Source organism: Dioscorea cayenensis, chromosome 16 (genome assembly GCF_009730915.1).
Source record: "Dioscorea cayenensis subsp. rotundata cultivar TDr96_F1 chromosome 16, TDr96_F1_v2_PseudoChromosome.rev07_lg8_w22 25.fasta, whole genome shotgun sequence".
Taxonomy (NCBI): Eukaryota; Viridiplantae; Streptophyta; class Magnoliopsida; order Dioscoreales; family Dioscoreaceae; genus Dioscorea; species Dioscorea cayenensis.
In genome coordinates, this window is record NC_052486.1 from 4,693,429 (window position 1) to 4,713,409 (window position 19,981).

General features: G+C 34.2%; 2 protein-coding genes across 2 annotated transcripts; both read right to left on the reverse strand.

Moving 5' to 3' along the window:
- Positions 1-4,684: 4,684 nt before the first annotated feature.
- On the reverse strand, positions 4,685-13,154 carry LOC120278694 (protein SMG7). Its single transcript, XM_039285422.1, has 8 exons — positions 13,039-13,154; positions 12,504-12,603; positions 10,385-10,993; positions 10,147-10,269; positions 8,897-9,129; positions 6,913-8,829; positions 6,620-6,763; positions 4,685-5,227 (listed from the first exon to the last, which is right to left on the reverse strand). The coding sequence occupies exons 2-6, from the start codon at positions 12,573-12,575 to the stop codon at positions 6,942-6,944; spliced, it is 2,925 nt and encodes a 974-aa protein (XP_039141356.1). The 5' UTR covers positions 12,576-12,603; positions 13,039-13,154; the 3' UTR covers positions 4,685-5,227; positions 6,620-6,763; positions 6,913-6,941.
- Positions 13,155-17,087: 3,933 nt separating this feature from the next.
- On the reverse strand, positions 17,088-18,016 carry LOC120278726 (zinc finger BED domain-containing protein RICESLEEPER 2-like). Its single transcript, XM_039285453.1, has 2 exons — positions 17,458-18,016; positions 17,088-17,177 (listed from the first exon to the last, which is right to left on the reverse strand). The coding sequence occupies exons 1-2, from the start codon at positions 18,001-18,003 to the stop codon at positions 17,172-17,174; spliced, it is 552 nt and encodes a 183-aa protein (XP_039141387.1). The 5' UTR covers positions 18,004-18,016; the 3' UTR covers positions 17,088-17,171.
- Positions 18,017-19,981: the final 1,965 nt, after the last annotated feature.

Here is a 19,981-nt window from a genome sequence, read left to right on the forward strand (position 1 = left end):
GCTAACCAATTGACCCACACTCAATAAGTTGTGAGCCAAATTAGGAACAAAGTGCACATTGTGAATCAATTTTGCTTCACCACTTTCAGTTATTACATTGACACTCCCTTTTCCTGCAACTTGTAACTCTTTGTTATCTCCCAATTTGACAATATGCTTCTGAGATTCATCTAACACACAAAATAATTCCTTTTTTCCAGTCATATGGCTAGAACAACCACTATCTAGAAGGCAAACTGAGGATTTTGATGATCCAATTTCAGTGTGCACCATGAATAATTTCCCAAATTCATCATTTACATTGTTATCCACATTAGTGCTAGAGCTTTCTCCTACATTTCTGTCTTTGTACCAACAGTTTGAATGTATGTGACCAAATTTTTTGCAATGATAACACTGAATATTCCTCAAATTACCTCTCATGGTTCTTTGATCTAAACCAGGATTTTCACTGTTACTGCTTTGTGAGCCTTCATTAGGTGTATCACAGACATATCTACCTCTCCCTCTGTTGTAGCTTCTCCCTCTTCCTCTAAAAGGACTTCTGCCTCTGCCACGGTTGGGATACCAATTTTGATTTCCAACTGCCTCTTCTTTTATAACAAGTGCCTTCTCCTCTGACTTAGATATAAATGCCTTCTCATTGGAAGTATCTTCTTGGCTTAGTAACAAGGCTTCATGAGCCTGAAGTGAGCTTGCCAATTCATCCATAGCGAGTTGTGTGAGATCCTTGGACTCACCTATGGCTGCAACAACAAAATTGTATCTTGGTCCTAAGCTTCTCAGGACTTTCCTAGTAACAAAAGCTTCAGATAGTTTATCTCCTAAACTTCCCATCTGATTGACCAAATCATTTACCCTGTCCATGTAAGCTTGAACATTTTCAGTCTCCTTTTTTTTTTGTAAATTTTCAAATTCTTGCCTCAATACTTGAATCCTCAATGCCTTGATTTTTGGGCTTCCATGAAACTGAGTTTTGAGTGAGTCCCATGCCTCTTTAGCTGTGTTGGCACTGCCAATTCTGGAAAATAAAGATCTATGTACTCCTTGTTGAATAAGGAGTAAAGCATGAGCATCTTTTTCTTTTCTTTTTTTTTCTTCAACCTTGGTCTCTTCTTCAGTGAATCCTTTTTCAACAACTTCTAACAACCCATTGAACCTAAACAACGTCTTCATCATGATGTTCCAGTGATCGTAGTCTTCACCATTGAATTGGGGTACTAACAGTGGGCTAAAACTTGAAGAGCTGTTACTTGATGTCATGTTGTACTGAAATAGAACCTTTCCTTTCTTTGTTACTGGATCAAACAAGCTCTGATACCACTTTGATACCTGAGAATCAAGAAAAAACAAGAAATATAGCTGACAGACTAATGGAGAAGAACAGTAATAGAGAAATGTAGAGAATTCTAGATCTAGACACCAGGACACTCCATCCTTATCTTCCACTGTTTTACATTACATAGTTCCTTATATATACAAACATTAGAACATTGACCAAATAAAGACTTTTGACTCAACCAACTCTTAAAGCATCACTTCTCTCTGCCTCGAACTAAAGTAACCAGACTTGATGATGAGATCCTGACCACACAATTCAAAGACTACAGTTCCCTCCATATTCAAACTAATAATCAACTAACTCAAAAAGACCAAATTATCAGCAACTTCTAAACCTCTGATCATTGACTCCAGAGCAACCATTGTCTTCAATTATCCAACAACCTCATCCTCATTATCTGACATCCTCAACCGCTGACAAAGCTTCAAGAGAATCTGTCATTGAAAATCTCCCATGCTTGAATCGGCTGTCCACAATTGATTCGTCTTTGAGAACATACTTGTAACAGAGTAGCATCTCTTGAGGCCTTCCCCATGGTTGCAGGGCTCATTGACAACATGTTAGTCTCAACTCTCATGAATAGAGCCTTCTTCATGGTCGAATACTGAATACCTTTGCCTCCATCTGAGGACTTCACAGAAACTCCTTCTAAATGAATTCCATGGCTGAAGTTCTTCACCATCTGAATCCCTGAATCATCAACCAAGAATCCGATTGCAATGGTTCTTCTACTGTTTCTTCGAATTCGATTCGGATTCAGAATCAGAGAGATTGAGGCTCTCGCGGCTGTGAGATCCGCCCATATCTCCGGCGAGGGAAATAAAGAGATAGAGAAAGAAAGAGAGAGCACGGGAAAGAAAAGAGAAGAAATGCGTGCATGTCCGTGCATGTGTCTCTTTAAATGCATGAAAAAAATTCATGCTAATGCATGTACGTGCATGTGTCTCTCTTTAAATGCATGGAAAAATTATATATATTTTTTTTTGGGGAGAGAGAGCAAACGAGAGAGAAAAAATACATTCTAAACTTGTATCATGGTTGCATGCATGTGCATGAATTTTTTTTTAAATGTCTACAAAAATAAATTATATATAATAATTTTTTTAAAAAGAAAACATGGTACCTCTCTTTTTTTTCTACTAAACTTAATCGTTCTTCTCTTTTTATTTTGTCTATCTCTCAAGCCCTCTTCATCTTCTTCCTCTTTCTTCTCCTCTTCTTCTTCAAAACTCTTTCGGTCTTTTTTTTTCCTTCTCTTTCAAAACTCTCTCTGTCCTTTTTTTCCCTCTATCTTTTATTCCTTTTCTTTCCTCCCCAAAAATCCTTAACCTCCCAGGGAGACTTTTTCTTCTTCAAAAAATTTTTTTATTTCAAATTTTTTATTTCAAAATCCCTTCTTATCCATTTCTTTTGTCCTTTTTTTTATATATATTCTCACTCATTTTTTTTTAATTTTGATTTTTAATTTATTTTATTATTCTTTCACGTGACAATTTGTGGCGCAAGTTTATTTTTTTCTTTTTTTAATTTTGAATTTTTTTAATTTTTTTAATCATTTTGGCCATCATATATCTTTTTTATTTGATTTTTTTTCTCTTCTTTTTTAATTGATTTTTTTTTAAAAAAAAAATCTATATAAACAACAGGTTTGATATTACAAAAATGTTGTTGATATAATCAACATCTGGATGGTGGTTCCAAGTAGCAAATTTATGTTGGTTAAACTATAATATTTAAGTTTACTATTTTTCCAGTAAACTCTTTTGAAGGCTGTAAAATTTTGCTATCAATTTAAGAATATTGGGTTGCTGGGCTGCCATCAGCAATACTTTTTTTTTTTGGGGTCATATATATATATTATATATACACACACCCTTACAACAACATGAAAGTATATTTTGCATTTCTGTTTCTGTATGTACCCCAGTATTTAGATTTTTATCTGTGTACATCTTTACCTAAAATTGTTGAATCAAACATTGAATTAATCTATTAAATAATATCTCTTATCTAAGTTCCTCATTTTTTTTTATTCTTTAGGTATTCTTCAATATACTTACACAACCACACATATAATCATTATATAAGTAATATATTTTCATTATATGTTCACATTCTCCATTTTATTTATTTTTTATCACATTTGAGTTACCTTCCATAATAATAATAATAATAATAATAATAATAATAATAATAATAATAATAATAACTCAACTGTGATAAAATAAAATAAAATACAAAATGCCTACGACCGTAAAGAAGGATATCGGAAAACATTTTTCACCAATTTCTATTATTTAATAGTAATAAATAATTAATTTAACTAGCACTTATAAATAGGGATCCCCAAAATAAACCTCCCGGGCAGAGAACGAGGGAAAACCCTTCCCCGACTCACGGGGCGGGGACGGGGAATGTATTCCCCGCCCCATGTCCGTGGAGATACCCATGGGGAATCCTCGCAGGGAGGGTGATTCCCCGACTTTTAAATTTAATATATATATATATATATTAAAAATAACTCATATTATTAATTTTATTTATTAAAAAATTTAATATTAATATAATATTATAATGACCAAATATTTGTGTTTTAAAAAATTTATTTTTGGTTTTTATTAATAATGTTTTAGATTTTTAATAAAAATTAGTGTTACTCCAATGCAATACTCAAAGATAATTATATTAATTGTTTAAAAAATTTTAATCAAAATTTTTTTATTTTTCTATTATAGATAAATATGTTATATTAAAAATTAAAGATTAAAGTTATTAATTTATCAATTTTACTGAAATCTCAACACGAAAACATCTCTTATAAAATCCTCTTTTTCAGTTCTTCATACCATCAATTACTTTGTTAATTTGTTATTTTCTTATACATGAAATAGTGCTTATTTTAAAAAAAAAAAATTTAAAATTTCTGTTGTAATTAAAAATAATTTAGTAAGACAAGTATTTCTAAACCCCACAAAAGCGTGAGTGAAGAAAATTTCTCCCCCATAAAAAATTTTGAAGCAAAAAATTCCCGCCCCCACTTGCATCCCCACTTAAAGGTACATCCCTACCTATAAAAAGTACATTCAGTTCGTATACATATATAATGTCAGATTTTTGCCAAGCCGTGTGAAAGAAAACTGTGTTTTAATCACAAACACAACTTTACATCATCAATCAAACAGTGAATAAAGTAATCCTGAAATTAAAATTATGATAAACTACAACCTTATAGCAAGCACTTCTTGAAACAGTAAGGTATAACTATACCATAACAGGCACCAGATGATACTGAATCCAAGTAAAAATCAGACCCATAAAAGTAGCAGCACACACAACGCAATCTAGAAAGAAACACAATTAAGACTCCATGCACAGTTCCATTTTTGCATATTTATAGAAACACAGCAGGTCCGAACCAAAAATAAAAATACGGAAAAGCCACACCACAGCAAAGTATCTGAAAGTGTTAAAAGTCGAAACTGTTTACAAACTTCATCGAGCAACTTATTTTTTATTATTGTATCTGCGCTTCAATTTCCCTAGTTTCATCACCATATTTAGAAGGCAGGCAGCCACCCGGCATAGCCTCCTCCAACCTCCGGCAGATTCAATGTCTCTACGCAATCGGCCGGTTGTACTACTGCATCTAGCAAGAGATAACTGACAACTTAGACTACACTGTACTGAGGCACGGAAGCTCCGAACTCATGCAAAGTGTACACAAGATGGAGAGTGCCTCAACCACAACTCTGGTTTTATGCGAATCCAAGACCATGGAAGATAACACAAAAGAAAAGCAACCCAGCAAAGGACTTGAATCCCACCCACCATAACCACTACATTTTTAGCTTTTTGTCCCAAGTCGGAATGAGAGGCCGGTGTGCCCTGGAAAAAAAAAGAAATAAAGTAGTTACAATAACATAGGTAAAAACAGTGAGTGATAGAAAACTGTTAGCATTGAATTAAATCTATATCTATCACATAACATTTTGTTATGAGCAGTAATGTACTTCAGGCATATTTGATGCACTTCTGATGCTTGAGAATGAGACTAACATTCGGGCATACGACATATATAAGGAAAAAACCAGTAGTATGTAGTAAGGGCATATTTTGTACCTTTAGTCGGAAAGGGAACAATGCTTAGATTTTAGAACATGGGTAATGAACCATGGTGGATCAAGTTTTGCTGCACATGTGAGTATTGTTCAAGGAAATAAAGATAGTTCTAAAATTGTTTAACTCAATTACCATTGCAGCACTAGCAGCTAGTCAAGGTTTCTATAAGATCCGGAGTCAACAGAATCCAAGTAACCCCGGTGAAAAATAAACTTACAACTTACAACTTACATGGCCTAGAATGCCATGAGATAAGGTCCACTTTTCAGGTTCAAGGTGAGTTTAATTCAATCACATCCCACTACCATCTTATAATTAAATAGCCCATTTTAATTTAAGAAAATCATTCCAGACAACTTTTGAAATAAACCAGTTTGGTAGAAGTAGAACCTTCCTGATCACCATAACAGTCCTGTTAATAATAAAATCTTGACTAATGCTATCTGCACAAAAAACTAGATTTCCCAATAAACTTCCCGTGTGATTGACAATCAGTAACTTTTCTCAAGACCATCATGATCAGCATCTCGAGTCAACTTTAATGATCATCAATCAAATGGAAGTCAATTTGATACACCCAGTTTGTATAAATAGCATTACTCTGAAATCTTATTAGCTTATGGCCAGAAACGGCACAGGTAAGATTGTGCAAAAGATAACTATATAAATCTGGTATACCAACAGTTGCACCAAACAAAATCTGATGGGACACATCAACTGCATGGCAGTCATGCATGAACAATAAAAAGATAACTATAAAGCTATGTAAAAATTAGCTGGTTGGCTACTTGGAGAATGTATTGACGACTTGGACAAATTACAACTCAAAATTTTTTGCCAGGCTATTAACTCAAATTTGTTGCAAGAAACATTTTGAAACAAAAAACTTGCATCTAAAAACATAACCTAAAAATACTAGCAGTTTGTTAAGTTTAATTTTCTTGTTTTAATCCATGTAATTATCAGCAAGAACAACATTTAGATCACTTTCATGGGTTGCAAAGAATCAATAGAGCACAAATTATTCCCTATCAGTGACCACCTACAATATTTGCATATAGATGAAATTGGCCTATTCTGACATCTACCCAAGGAAAAGCAACTTAGTTAAGAAGTAAAAATTTGTAATAGATAAATAAATATAATACTGAGACTCACCAACCCCAGGGTCAAGCACTTGTGATGCTCCCAAGACCATCCATGCTCAAAACAAATTTACCACATTGAAAGAGCTGCAAATGTGGAGGCCAAAGTCGAGGGGTACAGCCTACAGGCCACTACCTGAAACAGCTTTCCAACAACCTGATGTGTCAATAGAACTAATTAGTGACTATTCTCAGTTTTCCACAATACATAAATAGCTAAAAAATGCTCATGAGAGCAGCAATACATCAATGTAGCACAATAATCCTATTCAATATAAGAAAATGAAAGCAGGAATAAAACCTTACCAGTGATCATCTTTGATGCCCTGTCGGTCTCACACGAAGTAAGGACCAGACCACAAAGATTGTGGTTGATGCTGTCCAGGGAGTGAAGCAGGTGGCAAATTTGGTCGAGGAAATTGCTTCGGCTGATCAAAAAGCTGAAAATCTTGCCAAGGCTCATTAACAGCTGGAGTCTGCACAGAAGAAACTTGTTTGCCAGGAAATGGGAAGTCTATTGTGGCAGACGAGGTATTAATAATACCAGTAGTAACATTTGGGTGCATACGTGAGACATGGTTGGTTGAGTTCTCCATCACCACCATACCTTTCGATGACTGATGGCTATCTAACCAGCTATAATCATCAACTGGATGAGCCTGCTGCTCCTTTCGAACTGTATTTGCAAAAGATTCATCTGGTTGTTTAGATGGAACATGGCTAAATCCTGGAGGCGGACCAAAGTGCCTGGCAGGCCTGCTAACAGGAGATTTTCTTGAAATTGTAGGTAGTGCTGCTGACAGTTTCACAGGCATGCCATCAGAATTAGCTCCTGAATGCACAATGGAATCAAGCTTAGATGGTATAACAGCTTCAGGAGGCATCATCTGACTGGGCATCATGCTGTTGCTAATATGATTGGCTGGAATTGAGAACGAAGGTGGAAGCATATTAGTATGTGAACCCACTAACCCTTCCGGAAGCCTTTGATTTTGAAACCATCCATTTTCAACCATGTTCAGATTCCGCAGCCCCTCTGAAATTAAAGCCTCTTGTTCCATTGACCAGTTGAGAGGATTAGCACTAGTATGTAGAGTTTGTTGGGAGATCTTTGGAGCAGTCAGGTAGCTGCCATTTAGTGCAGTTGACATTTGAACACTGCTGAGAGGAGCTGATACAATTCCACCATAAGCTGACCAATCTCCTCCAGAGTAGCTCTGTACAGTTTGAGTGGTCTCATCAGCTTTAGTCTTTGAAGCACTAGTGGTGGGACACACTGATGTAGGCTTAAAAACTATTTCTTCCTCTTCTTCCTCCACTTCAGCATGGAATTGTGTTTTTGGTTGCCCCTCTGCTAGATAGAATGTACTCTCACCAGGATTTCCTTGTCTGGAAACATTTATAGCTGGTGAATTTGTAATGCTGGCACGCATCTGATTTTCATGTGCCCGAGATTCAGTAGATGTTACAAATTTCTTCAGGTTCGGATCAAAATATATACACTTCTGATCAACACGAACGACATTCATAAGTGCTTTTCCTGCAGAGACAATCCTTTGTGCACGCACTTTCTTCTCCTTATTGCTTCCATCACCTCCATAAGATTGCTTCCTAGAGAAATCCAGAACCAGCTGTGCTGGCACTAAAGGTGAAAATCCCCTCAACTCAAAATCCTCCCACAATGCAAGCCTATTACCGGTTTCTTCATCATCATATTGGCTCATATCAGAAAAACATGTTTCATCCTCATCACTTTCAACTGATGCAAACCCACTCAGCACAAGCTTGTTTAATAACAGAACATATTGATTCCAGAAAAATGATCTTGCAGATGCTTGTTTTTCCTCAACATCAAGGCCTGCAGCAATATCTGGGTGGCATGCCAACCATTCAATGAAGACCATAATAGCAGGTAAAAGACAGCTCGATGCAGCATCACGTAACTGAACACATCTCTTAAGAATATGACCAGTAAACTCAAAAGCAGATGTGAATGCATTCTGAAGAAGAACAGTGCGCTGTAAAATCTCAGCATATGACTGCCCTTCTGACTCCCGATTGGCATTGTGAACTGTGAATATAAAAATCGCAATAAGCCTCACAACAGTCAATCCATTCTCAGCAGCATCTACACCAAAATTTAGCTGTTCTTCAGGCCCAGAAGCAAGAAGCTCATTCAGATCACTTGTTAACAAAGAGAATACTTCTCCAAATGTTTCCAAGCTGTGTTACACATTAACATGAGATTAGAGTCTTAAAATACGGCGATAAGAAAAAAAAACTTCAATACCTGGTTCGTGTAAAAAGTATGCCATTAAGACGAACAAATCGAGTGGAGAAGGATCTAAAAATCTGCTCAGTACTAAGTTCTTGTTCTTTAATTGGAACACTTTCAGCTTTAGCAACTTTTGATAGCAGCCTACCATCACCTCTGCCACGACCTCTTCCAGCTGGTCTCGTTGGCATTGTCTTCGCTGATGGGACTTTGGCACTACCAGACAGCAACGAGTAACTCTGGCGGTTCTGAAACATATGGCAGACCAAGGGAAAGGGTCAAACATTAAAAAGAGACAATCAAATCTGTCCAAACGACGCCCAGAATAAATGTTCATGGTATCTTTAAAATATTGCAGTTTTTGCATGCGCATAAAAAATCCTATGTGATGGAATCAACTCTTTATGCCAAATACTAACATCAACAGTTTCACAAAATCAATCTTGCAATCAGACAGCATAAAACGATAAGATTGCTCCATCAAACAGTCACATCAATTCACAACCATTACACGACAATCAAAATAAACATTAGACTGACGACCACTTGCTTTCCCTTAAAAAAGGTATAATAATTCAAACGCAAATCAAGGATAAAAATGATGGTTGAACGGTAGTCCATAATGCAAAAAAAAAACAGTATGAAAGTCAAGATGGAGAACATCAATTACCATGTCTTTTAAGTTCCAACTGTTACAAACTAAAAAGAATGGATTATTGGAGAATTTTCTGCTAAGTATTAGCCTCAGTTAGGTGATACGTATAGTCAGAGATACTAATGGGTTTTTCCACTAAACATGAATTATAACTTGCCTCGGAAATTCATTCTCATGGAAATATGGAATAGAATAAAAAACAACACCTTATCCTAGGATAAGAATGACTCTAATTTAATCAGCAATGAATAGAATAAAAAAAGCAGCTTATACTAGGATAAGTTTGACTCTGATTTAATCAGCAATTTTTAAAAAAACACAATGATGATGATGATATCAGTTAGCTAGGTAAATAAGATTAAGATCATCTACAAACAAGCAAGGCTGGGATGAAAAGCTCAAGCAGCACAAATAACAATTCTTAACACGGCATAAACAGAAATTTGTAGGCTAGTGTGAGAACTGGCTAAGTAAAAAATAATAATGTCTAAATAAAATAAAGTCAGAACTGAAACACCAGAAGAGTTCAATCCACAGTGAGAAAACTCGAATAAAGAGAGAAGAAAAAGAAAGCAGAACACGCACTGGTCAGAGAACAACAAATCAATACCTTCTCAAAAGCTATAATCAAATTGTCCCTGGCCGTAGAGAAAGGACTGTCCACTGCTAAACTCCGAAAATACCGATACACAGCCACCAAATCATTACCAGAATAGGATGCTAGTATTGCAAGCTGATGAAAGAAATAAATCAATGTATTACAATTGAAATATAACACATGTATAAAATCAGACAAAAACTACTGATGCTTGAAACATATAACATACATATCCCAAATGAAAACTTACCTGATGATGTGGGTTGCCACTTGCTGGCCAGAGGGAAGCAGCCTGTACATAATAACTAGAAGAAGCTGCATAATCACGACTGGCAGAGTCCACATCCCCATACAACCCTTTGTATCGGGCAAGGTCACCCAAATATATCATACAACGATGACAAGACAACAGGCCTTTCTTCATCTCTGATGATTTCTTCTCATCCTTAATCAACATAGCGTGGTTATCAGCGCCCTCAAAGAAGAAACCAAGATGAAGGCCATATTTTGATTTGATTTTCAGAATTAGATCATTATAAAATCCTGTTGCCTCTGAAAGAAAGCTCTTAAAAACAGATCGAATTTTCATAATTCGCTCAGAGCGATTAATAGCCTTCCCTCCTTGCGGTTGTGCCCCTCCAGATGCAGCAGAATTTGCAGAATTGATGTGTGATCGAAACTCCTCAATTCTCCTGTAGTGTAATTGCCAAAGAAGGTATTCAACCTCATGCTTTTCAGAAAATTCGTGATCCTCAAGGATAATGGCTTCATAGTTATCACGCATCTGACGCCATGTATTAGGGTCTGAAGGGATTTTTGACTGTGCTGCCATCCGCAAGCCATTCTCCAATTCAGCATTCTATCAAAAAACCAACACATTATACTATCATAGCATGCCCAAAAAAGTAGGTTACAACAGAAAAAAGAGTGCAATGCTAAATTAGTGCAGTAAAAATACCAAATGAAAGGAATAAACAGATGAAGAAATAACAAAATGCGTTGGTCCCTAGTAAGGGAGAAGAAAGATGAACTGCACGATATTTTTTTTATCTTCAAGATTCTTAAAAGTTGGACATGTTATAAATGGAAGAAGGAAAGCTAAGTAGAATATTAAAGCCATCCGATAGGTAGCCACATTAGATAGCTCACCTGTACCCTCTCTCTCTCTCTCACTCTCTCTCACATATGATAGTTAGAGTGTACCATCTAAAGGTCACACACACACACACACACACACACACACACACACACGGAGTTCAAAACCAAGTCCAAAGGTTCACCACTTAAGACTGTCGATGTTGGGAATTTTGGAAGAATTAGAGAAAATCTATTGATCGTTCAACAGCAAATTTGTAAGGCATAGCAGCTTTTGCAAAGGTTCACCACTTAAGACTGTCAATGTTGGGAATTTTGGAAATTCCACAAGTCCCTAGAATATCAGAATCAAAGAAAATCTATCAACGGTTCAACAGAAAATTTGTAAGGCATAGCAGCTTTTGCATTGTACTACGCTCATATAGCTCATACACACACACACACACACACACACACACACACAGAGTTTAAAAGCCAACTCCAAAGGTTCACCACATAAGACTGTCGATGTTGGGGATTTTGGTGACTCCGCAAGTCCCTAGAATATCAGAATAAAAAAAAATCTATTGACGGGTAAATAGCAAATTTGTAAGGCATAGCAGCTCAACAAATACTTTCAGCTCCTAACTTTTGTTCAACACGTTTCATATTTTCAGCTCCTAACTTTTGTTCAACACATTTCATATTGGAGAGCAGAAAGCAAAATTCAGATCAATTTTCCCTAACTGACGAGAAAGATATGTTTGGAACATAACCTAACAGATATGGTAACCATATTGAAAAGTAAACCAAATTAAAGAATCAACTCATACGGAAGTCGTAAAAGGACTGCAAAAGAAATTCCTGCAACCTAGATTCAAACTAATTTAGTTTAATCCTCAACCCGTTTACTACAGCCCTCAGAAGACCAATGACTGATTTGAAACTACAAAGGAATTCTTCACATCAATTCCTCACCATTATAATGTCAATCTGAGAAATCCATGACTATAGGGCATCCTAAAAATTCACAACACATCAGAGGACATAAACACAACAGTAGCTAATCACAATGAAATACAACAATAGGAAACTTATCTCAGGGGGAAAAACAAATTATAAACAATAAATATAAACAATCTAGCGTTGTCTCAAGTGGAAAACACCATGTAGTCAGTATCCATTCCAAGACACAAATCCGAATTCTAAGCAAGAAAGATAATCAGCTGAACGTGAACAACTATAAATAAGAAACAAAAAACAACCACAAAACAAATCAAAGGCTTAGGGTCTACCTTCTGGAAAAGCCGCTGTGCCCGATCTCGCTCGGTAGGAGCAGATAGGTTTTCATCCATCGGCACAGCCATAGTCCATCAAACAAGCACGGCTTCAACACTGTTAAACAAACCATACATAACAAAATGAGCCTTACCCCAAAGAAACCAAACAAAAAACCAATCTCGCAAAAATCCCTAATCACCCATCATGAAGAAATATAATACCCAAACCCTATCACAACAAATCCCCCCAAATCGACGAAACCAATGCATGCCCAAACCGCAGCACAAGAAATTCCCAAATCGCACCTACCAAACAAAAAACCTAATTTTCCCCCAAATCTCATCCCCAAATCGACACCAAAAAAGACAAAACACCATCAATCTCTATAGCAAACCCTAATTCCAACTAAAAAAATCCAAAACCCCATGATCCCCAACAAATCAACCCCAAATCCCCACTAAAACCAAAGAAAACGAAATCAATCAGCACCTCTCCTCATCCCCAACCCAATCAACCAATCGAAAACCAATACAAGCATAGAAATCGCACCTAATTCCGAACGAAATCAACAAAAATCGATGAAGAGAAGAGAACGAGACGCGATGGCGTTCTCTCGCCCCTTTGAAGAGACTTTCGGGGCCTCTCTTGCCGTCAAAGAAGGGACGGTGATACCAACTCCATGCCCTATTTATAATTTCTATTTTAATAATAAAAAAATCAATTAAATAAATTTTTATCTATTTTTTAAAATTTAAAAAGAAAATTTTAATTTTACAAGATATGAAGAAGCAAAAAAGCGTGAAGAATATGTCTTCAATCGTAGCCGTTAGATTTACCTCGAGATTTAAATCACGAATCTTGGTGTTTGATCAACGTTGTACATAATTTCCAATTTAATAGTTTTCTTTAATTTTTTTTAAAATATAAACAGTGTACAGATTAGGGGATAATATGTCTTCAATCGTAGCCGTCAGATTTGCCTCGAGATTTTTTCAATTAAATAGTTTTCAATCGTAGCCGTCAGATCAGCGTTGTGGATAATTTCCAATTAAATAGTTTTCTTTAATTTTTTTTTCAAATATAACCAGTGTAAGAATAGGGCTTCAATTCTGGCCGTCAGATCTGCCTCGAGATGCACAGATATGAATCTAATTTGATCTGATCTTGATGGCTGGGATTGGTTTGATGTTCAATTAAGTTGGTAATTACTAGTTAGAGAGTAATTATCTTAGACTGTGTTTGATTGGCAACATGAAAAATGGCTGAAAAATTTTCCATGGAATATTTTTACATAAAAAAATGAAAAAATAGTCGTTTGATTGATATTATTTTTTAAAGAGAAAATCAAAAAAATTTTCTATGGAAAATTCAAATTGCTCTTATTTTCCACATAAAATGAAATATTTTCCATGGAAAAAATCTAATTTGTTGTTTGATTGCATCAATTTTCCCTATAAAAAGTTATATTTTTCCATGAAATTTTTTTAAAAATTAATTAAAATTATTAAAAAAATATTTTTAAAAACATTTGATAATTATAAACAGCACTACATATAATTGAATCTAACTGATCAAAACGTCTCGAGATCTGTTCACTGATTTGGATAAATTTATTTAAAATATTATCAAGTTATATAATTTATCTCTTTTTTTAAAAAATTAAAATAAAAGAAAAAACATTGAAGTTGATCCTTATCCCAAATTTGATTTGTCTCGCAAGTTATTTTGTCAAATAGCTTCTTACATTTTCTCTGGAAAACTTTTCCCAGAGTGGAGGCAGTAAAAATTTTTCACTGATTTGAAGAAAAATAGGGTCACGTGACAAAGTTTGTGAAAAAAATTTTCCTGGGAAAAAAAGGGGCAATCAAACCCAACCTTAGTGTTTGAAATTAATGTTGTTATCGAGCAAGTAATTAATGTTTGATGGTTTGGATTATTAATCGTTTTATTTATTAGGGATGATAAATTTCACTTTTTAAGGGTATATTGGTAATTGAGAACTCCAACTAATATATATTTTAATTAATTATTAGTAATTTATATTGAATTAGTATAATATTTTTTATACCCTTGGAAATTTGGAAATTTATTTGGTAATTGAAATTGAACATTGGTTTTACTGATTATATGTATCGTTTTCTATGCCTTGCTAGTGGATGATTTTTTTTTACGACAATATTAATTAAAAATGATGGTGTGGAATGAGTGAATAAGGTTTCAATCCTTCAATAATAGAAATTGTACAGCCATCTAAAATTTTATTAGTTGATTTTCTTTTAATGTTTCTGTTTTTTTTAAAATAAATATATTAATTTTTTATTTTTATTTTTTCAGATTCATTTTATTTGATTTTTATTAAGGTTGTAAGTTTTTTTAAAAATAAGTGACAAGTGCCCCCCATCTACCTCTCATTTAAGGGTTTATCAAAAAAATAAGCAAGTATAGAGGTACACAAGTTATAGTGGCTTATCAACTCCTTCAGAACTTATTAACTCGGCCAAACATCTTTGGGGTAGTGAAAGTTCGCCACATGGAAAGAGCAGATGATTTGCATGAACCATACGATCTAATAAGTTTCTCTTTGTCATGCAACCCTCAAAGAGAGGGATACAACTCCTCCACACCCAAAACCCATTTAAATAGTACCATGCACACTACTTAGGCTTGTAAAACAGTGATGCTACAGTACCACACTATAAGATTTTTGATCCCGCATTTGTCTATCCTCTACCATGTGACAATCAACTGCGCTACACAATTGTCATTAAGGTTGTAAGTCGTAACTAATTTTAAATATTAAATTTGTATGAATATTTAAACGGATAGGGCTTGTAATTTTGGAAATTTTGATAAATATTATTATTATTATTATTATTATTATTATGAAAGGTAGATAAATCACCTTAACTTATTAAAGTAGAAATAAAATTATAGGACCAGTACACAAAAGTAACAAAATATAAAAATAATTCACTGGAAGTGGAAATTGACACAACATTGAGAAGAAAACAGAAATTACACATCTAATAAAAAGAGACTAAACCTAATATAACAAGATCAATCCTTGGAGATCTCAAGGACCGAGAGTGGGCAACCTTGCTCCCTAATAGCCTAATCTCTCCCCTTGATTGGCTAGATCTAATTGTTATCCTAGGAACTTAAAAGTGTGCCTTGCTAGCACAGTTAGGTCCTCAATTTTGGCCTTTTTTCAGTATAAGGGGCTAGAGAAAATTTAAGATACAAACATATAAATAAATTTAATAACAGTGGAAGAGCACACAAAGTAATTATCAACATGGAACATGCTAGCATTTCTTTTTAGCTAAATATTCAAGATAATGGCCTTGTAAGGAGCTCCCCCATTTTCCTAAGGGAATTGGGGAGTTCAGACACCCATAACTCATGCAAAGAGCGTGGTAGAGTAGGAAGACCAAAAGCCTTGGTTAAGAAGAGCCACATATGAGCAATAACTGGGCATAGGAGAAGCAAATGATCAACTGATTTGATAGCCGTGTGACAAAAAATACAAATGGCTATCGGAAGCCTATTGCATTTCCTAAATGCCAGATTTTCTTAATTGAGGATGCGGTTGTTTCATGCCAGCCAATTGAATAGATTGATTTTTCTAGAACAGGCGCCATCCAGATAAATTAGGTCACTAGACGGAGAGTGCCACCATGGTTAATAAATCCATAAAAGAATTTGACTATGAAGCCACTATTGGATGTCATGAACTAAAGTTTGCCATCTCTAGAATTCTGATGATTTGGGCTACTCCTGCAGAGTCTGTTAGTAATCATAGGGTTCACATGAAATGGTGAAGTTTGTAGCAAATGCATTAGGTCTTGTGTAATTACCAAAAAGCTGCGAAGTTGTAATGAACAATTTAGGTTAGAGGTACATTGGTACACAATTATTAGCCAATTTGTCAAACTAGAAGAGGGTAGTGGTCCCATCCAATATTTATGGAGAAATCCAAGACCTAAAAGCTAGTACACACTTGAGGACGCTATTCCAGAAGAAGGATTTCAGGGGTGTAATCAATCGAGTTCGAGCAGAGTAACAGCGAGCTCGAGCTCGAGCTCGACTGAAAATTCGGTACTTTGATACTCGGCTCGAACTCAACCGAGTATTCATTTTATAGCTCGAGCTCGACTCGATACACAATTCAAGCTGCTCGAGCTCGCTTGATTAACCTCGAAAAAATTGAAAATGATTATAAACATTATGCTCGAGCTCGAAAAATTTTTCCCTTGATTTTCATAAAAACAAACCAATTTTTTTCATCTATTCTAAAATGACCACATGCTAAAGACAACAAACACAATTCAAACTTGACCAAATACAAGAACTAAAATAATAACGCTCTATAATTTTTCAAAGATAAACAAGTATATTCATATTTGACCAAATGCAACATCAACTAAAACAACAACATTCCAAAATATTGTGAAAAAAAAAACAAATAGAACTCATACTTAAACAAAATTCAATAAATAGAACAATTATAAAACAAGTAAGTCCATTGTTAATAAGTCCAAGTAAAACAAATAGGAAATAAACAAGTGCTAATACAATTCATTGACAACAAACAAATAAGTCCATAGATAATAAGAAAACAATCAATCCACCATGTCAAGAATATATTTTCTTGAATGTGAGGGTTTGACCCAATGTTTCCATCAAACCTATACAATTACAAATGAATAATTAGAAAACAAATCATTTTAATCATTGATGATAAAAAAAATAAGGATTAACAAACTTAAATGTTATTTACATGCAAACATAATTCTTCGTACCATTTTAAACTTGAGCTTCAAGGTATTTCAAGTGAAATCTCAATTGGTTTCTTCACTTTTTAATATATACAAAGTGAACAAAGAATGGTCAAAAATTACATTAAAGCAAGGAAACCATGAAAAAAATAAAAAAATTATATTAAAGCAAGAACAATTATAAACTCACTTTGTTTTTCTTTTTCACTCCATGAAAATTTTGACACCAATCTCCTCCACAAAACAATGCTTGCACTGTATCGGGAGCCAATGAAGCAAGATAAGTGTCAATCACTCTATCGCCTGCACTAAAAGTAACCTCTGAAGCCACTGTAGTGATGAGAATAGCAAGTATGCCATGAGCCATTCTCGACAAGATGCGACATTTTAAAGTATTTCCCTTCCACCATTCTAAAGCATTAAATTGATTAGGATCTCCTTCAAAAATAAAACAGCCTTCAGCTAAGTATGCATCCAAATCTGACTGTTGTGGCGAGGCTTTTTCAATAGATTTCACATAACTTGAAAATTCGGACCAACCTGATGAGCCTTTGCCATTATTGCCAATATCATCATTATTATGCATTGGAGTTTCACCACTATGTTCATTGCCATGTTGATATTCATGAACATATTCTTCATAAATTTCATGTAAAGCTTCTTGAACTTTAGCAATATTTTCTCTTGCTTCTCTATTGGAATACATCCTTAAAAAAGTAAAATCAACAACCCTCATTTTGCATCTTGGATCCAAGACGGCGGCCACCAGTGGCGGAACCAAGGGGGGGGCGAGCGGGGGCTTCAGCCCCCCCTCGGCTCCGGTGAGGTTGCTTTCTGGCAGCCATGAAGTTAGGGTTTTTATTTATATAATATTTTGTTTGTAACTAATTGTCATATGATGGCAATGTGCTTGAGTGGTTGGTGGGAGTTTGGTGATTAGAGCCCACCTTGGTTCAAGTCCCATGGGTTGCAATGTTGAGTTTTTATACTTTCATTAAAAACAAGTTTTTTTTTTTTCAAAAAATTGCTGAAATTTAAAATTTTAAAAAAATTTAACAAAAAAATTAAATTGATAATGACACATTGAAATTTCATTTATTAATATTATTTATAAAAATTTATAAATAATATTAATAATAATAAATTAATAATTAAAAAAATTAAGTTGATAATGGGTTGCAATGTTAGGTTTTTGATACTTTTACTAACTAAAAATAAGTTTTTTATATTTTCAAAAAGTTGCTAAAATTTAAAATTTTAATAAATTTAAAGAAAAAATTAAATTAATAATGAGGCATTGAAATTTTTAATAAAAAATTATGAATAATATTAATAAAAATATAAAAAAATAATTTAATGATTTTTAAAGAAATTAAATTGATAATGTGTTGAAGTGTTAAGTTTTTTTATACTTTTTACTTGATTAACAAGTTTTTCTTATTTTTCAAAAAAAGTTATCGAAATTTTTAAATTTTATAAAAAAATTTAAGACAAAAAAATTAAGTTGATAATGTGGCATTCAAATTTCAAATTTTTCAATAAAAGTTTTCGAATAATATTAATAAAATTTATAAAAAAACAATTTATTAATTTTTAAAAAAAATTAAGTTGATAATGTGGCATGGCAAGTAAAAAAATTAGTTGTTCTAATATAATAATATACATGTTAGAGTAAATGAATGATTGTTTAGTTGTCTAGTTAAATATAGTTATTTTTTTTAGTCAGATACACCATGACAAAGATAGCAGTTCAAATTATAGTTAATGTTTTTTTTTCACTATATGTATATTCAAATTGTAGTAATATTATTGAACTATTTTTACTGTAGATAATTATTTTATTTGATAATTTTTTTACACTCTAGCTTTAGCCCCCCCTACCTGTAAGTTCTGGTTCCGCCACTGGCGGCCACAGACATGAGCAAATTACATTCCCCCCAATATGTATCAAATTTAGCCTTCATTTTGCCAATAATTGCTCTAATAAACTCATCTTCATCATTCGCCCTTTTGTCTAGGAACATTTTCACACGATAGACTTCATTGAGAAACAAGTTGGAAGTTGGATAATCACTACCGGAAATAATTTTTGTGATGGCATTAAACACTTCTAAAATCTCACCTTTTCCCAATCTTCAGGGCATGGGCAACATTGATAAAGGATTTCCCAATCTTTGATCATTGGAAAAACATCTTTAAATTTCATTGCAACTGATAGCATTTCAAATGTTGAATTCCAACAAGTCTTGCAATCAAAAATAAGTTTTCGCTCCGGCAATTATAGTTGATGCACAATATCAGAAAATGACTTCAATCTTTCTTCACTTTGATTAATAAACTTCACACTTTCATGAATATCTTCAATTATTTCTTCAATTTCAAAAATGTCATCTTACACCATGAGATTAAGAATGTGTGCACAACAACGAACATGAAATAACTTTCCACCACAAAGGAACTTTTTAGTTCTTGAAAATATGTCTTTAAAAATCCTAATTGCCACATCATTGCTTGAAGCATTATCAATAGAGATAGTAAAAACCTTGTTCTCAATCACCCACTCTTTCAAACACTTGAAGATACAATCGGCAATCTCGACACCACGACGAGGAGGTGGAAGACGAACAAAATTGATAACACGCTTTTGCAATCTCCAATTATGATCAATAAAATGAGCTGTTAAGATCATATACTCAATCTTTTGATTGCTAGAA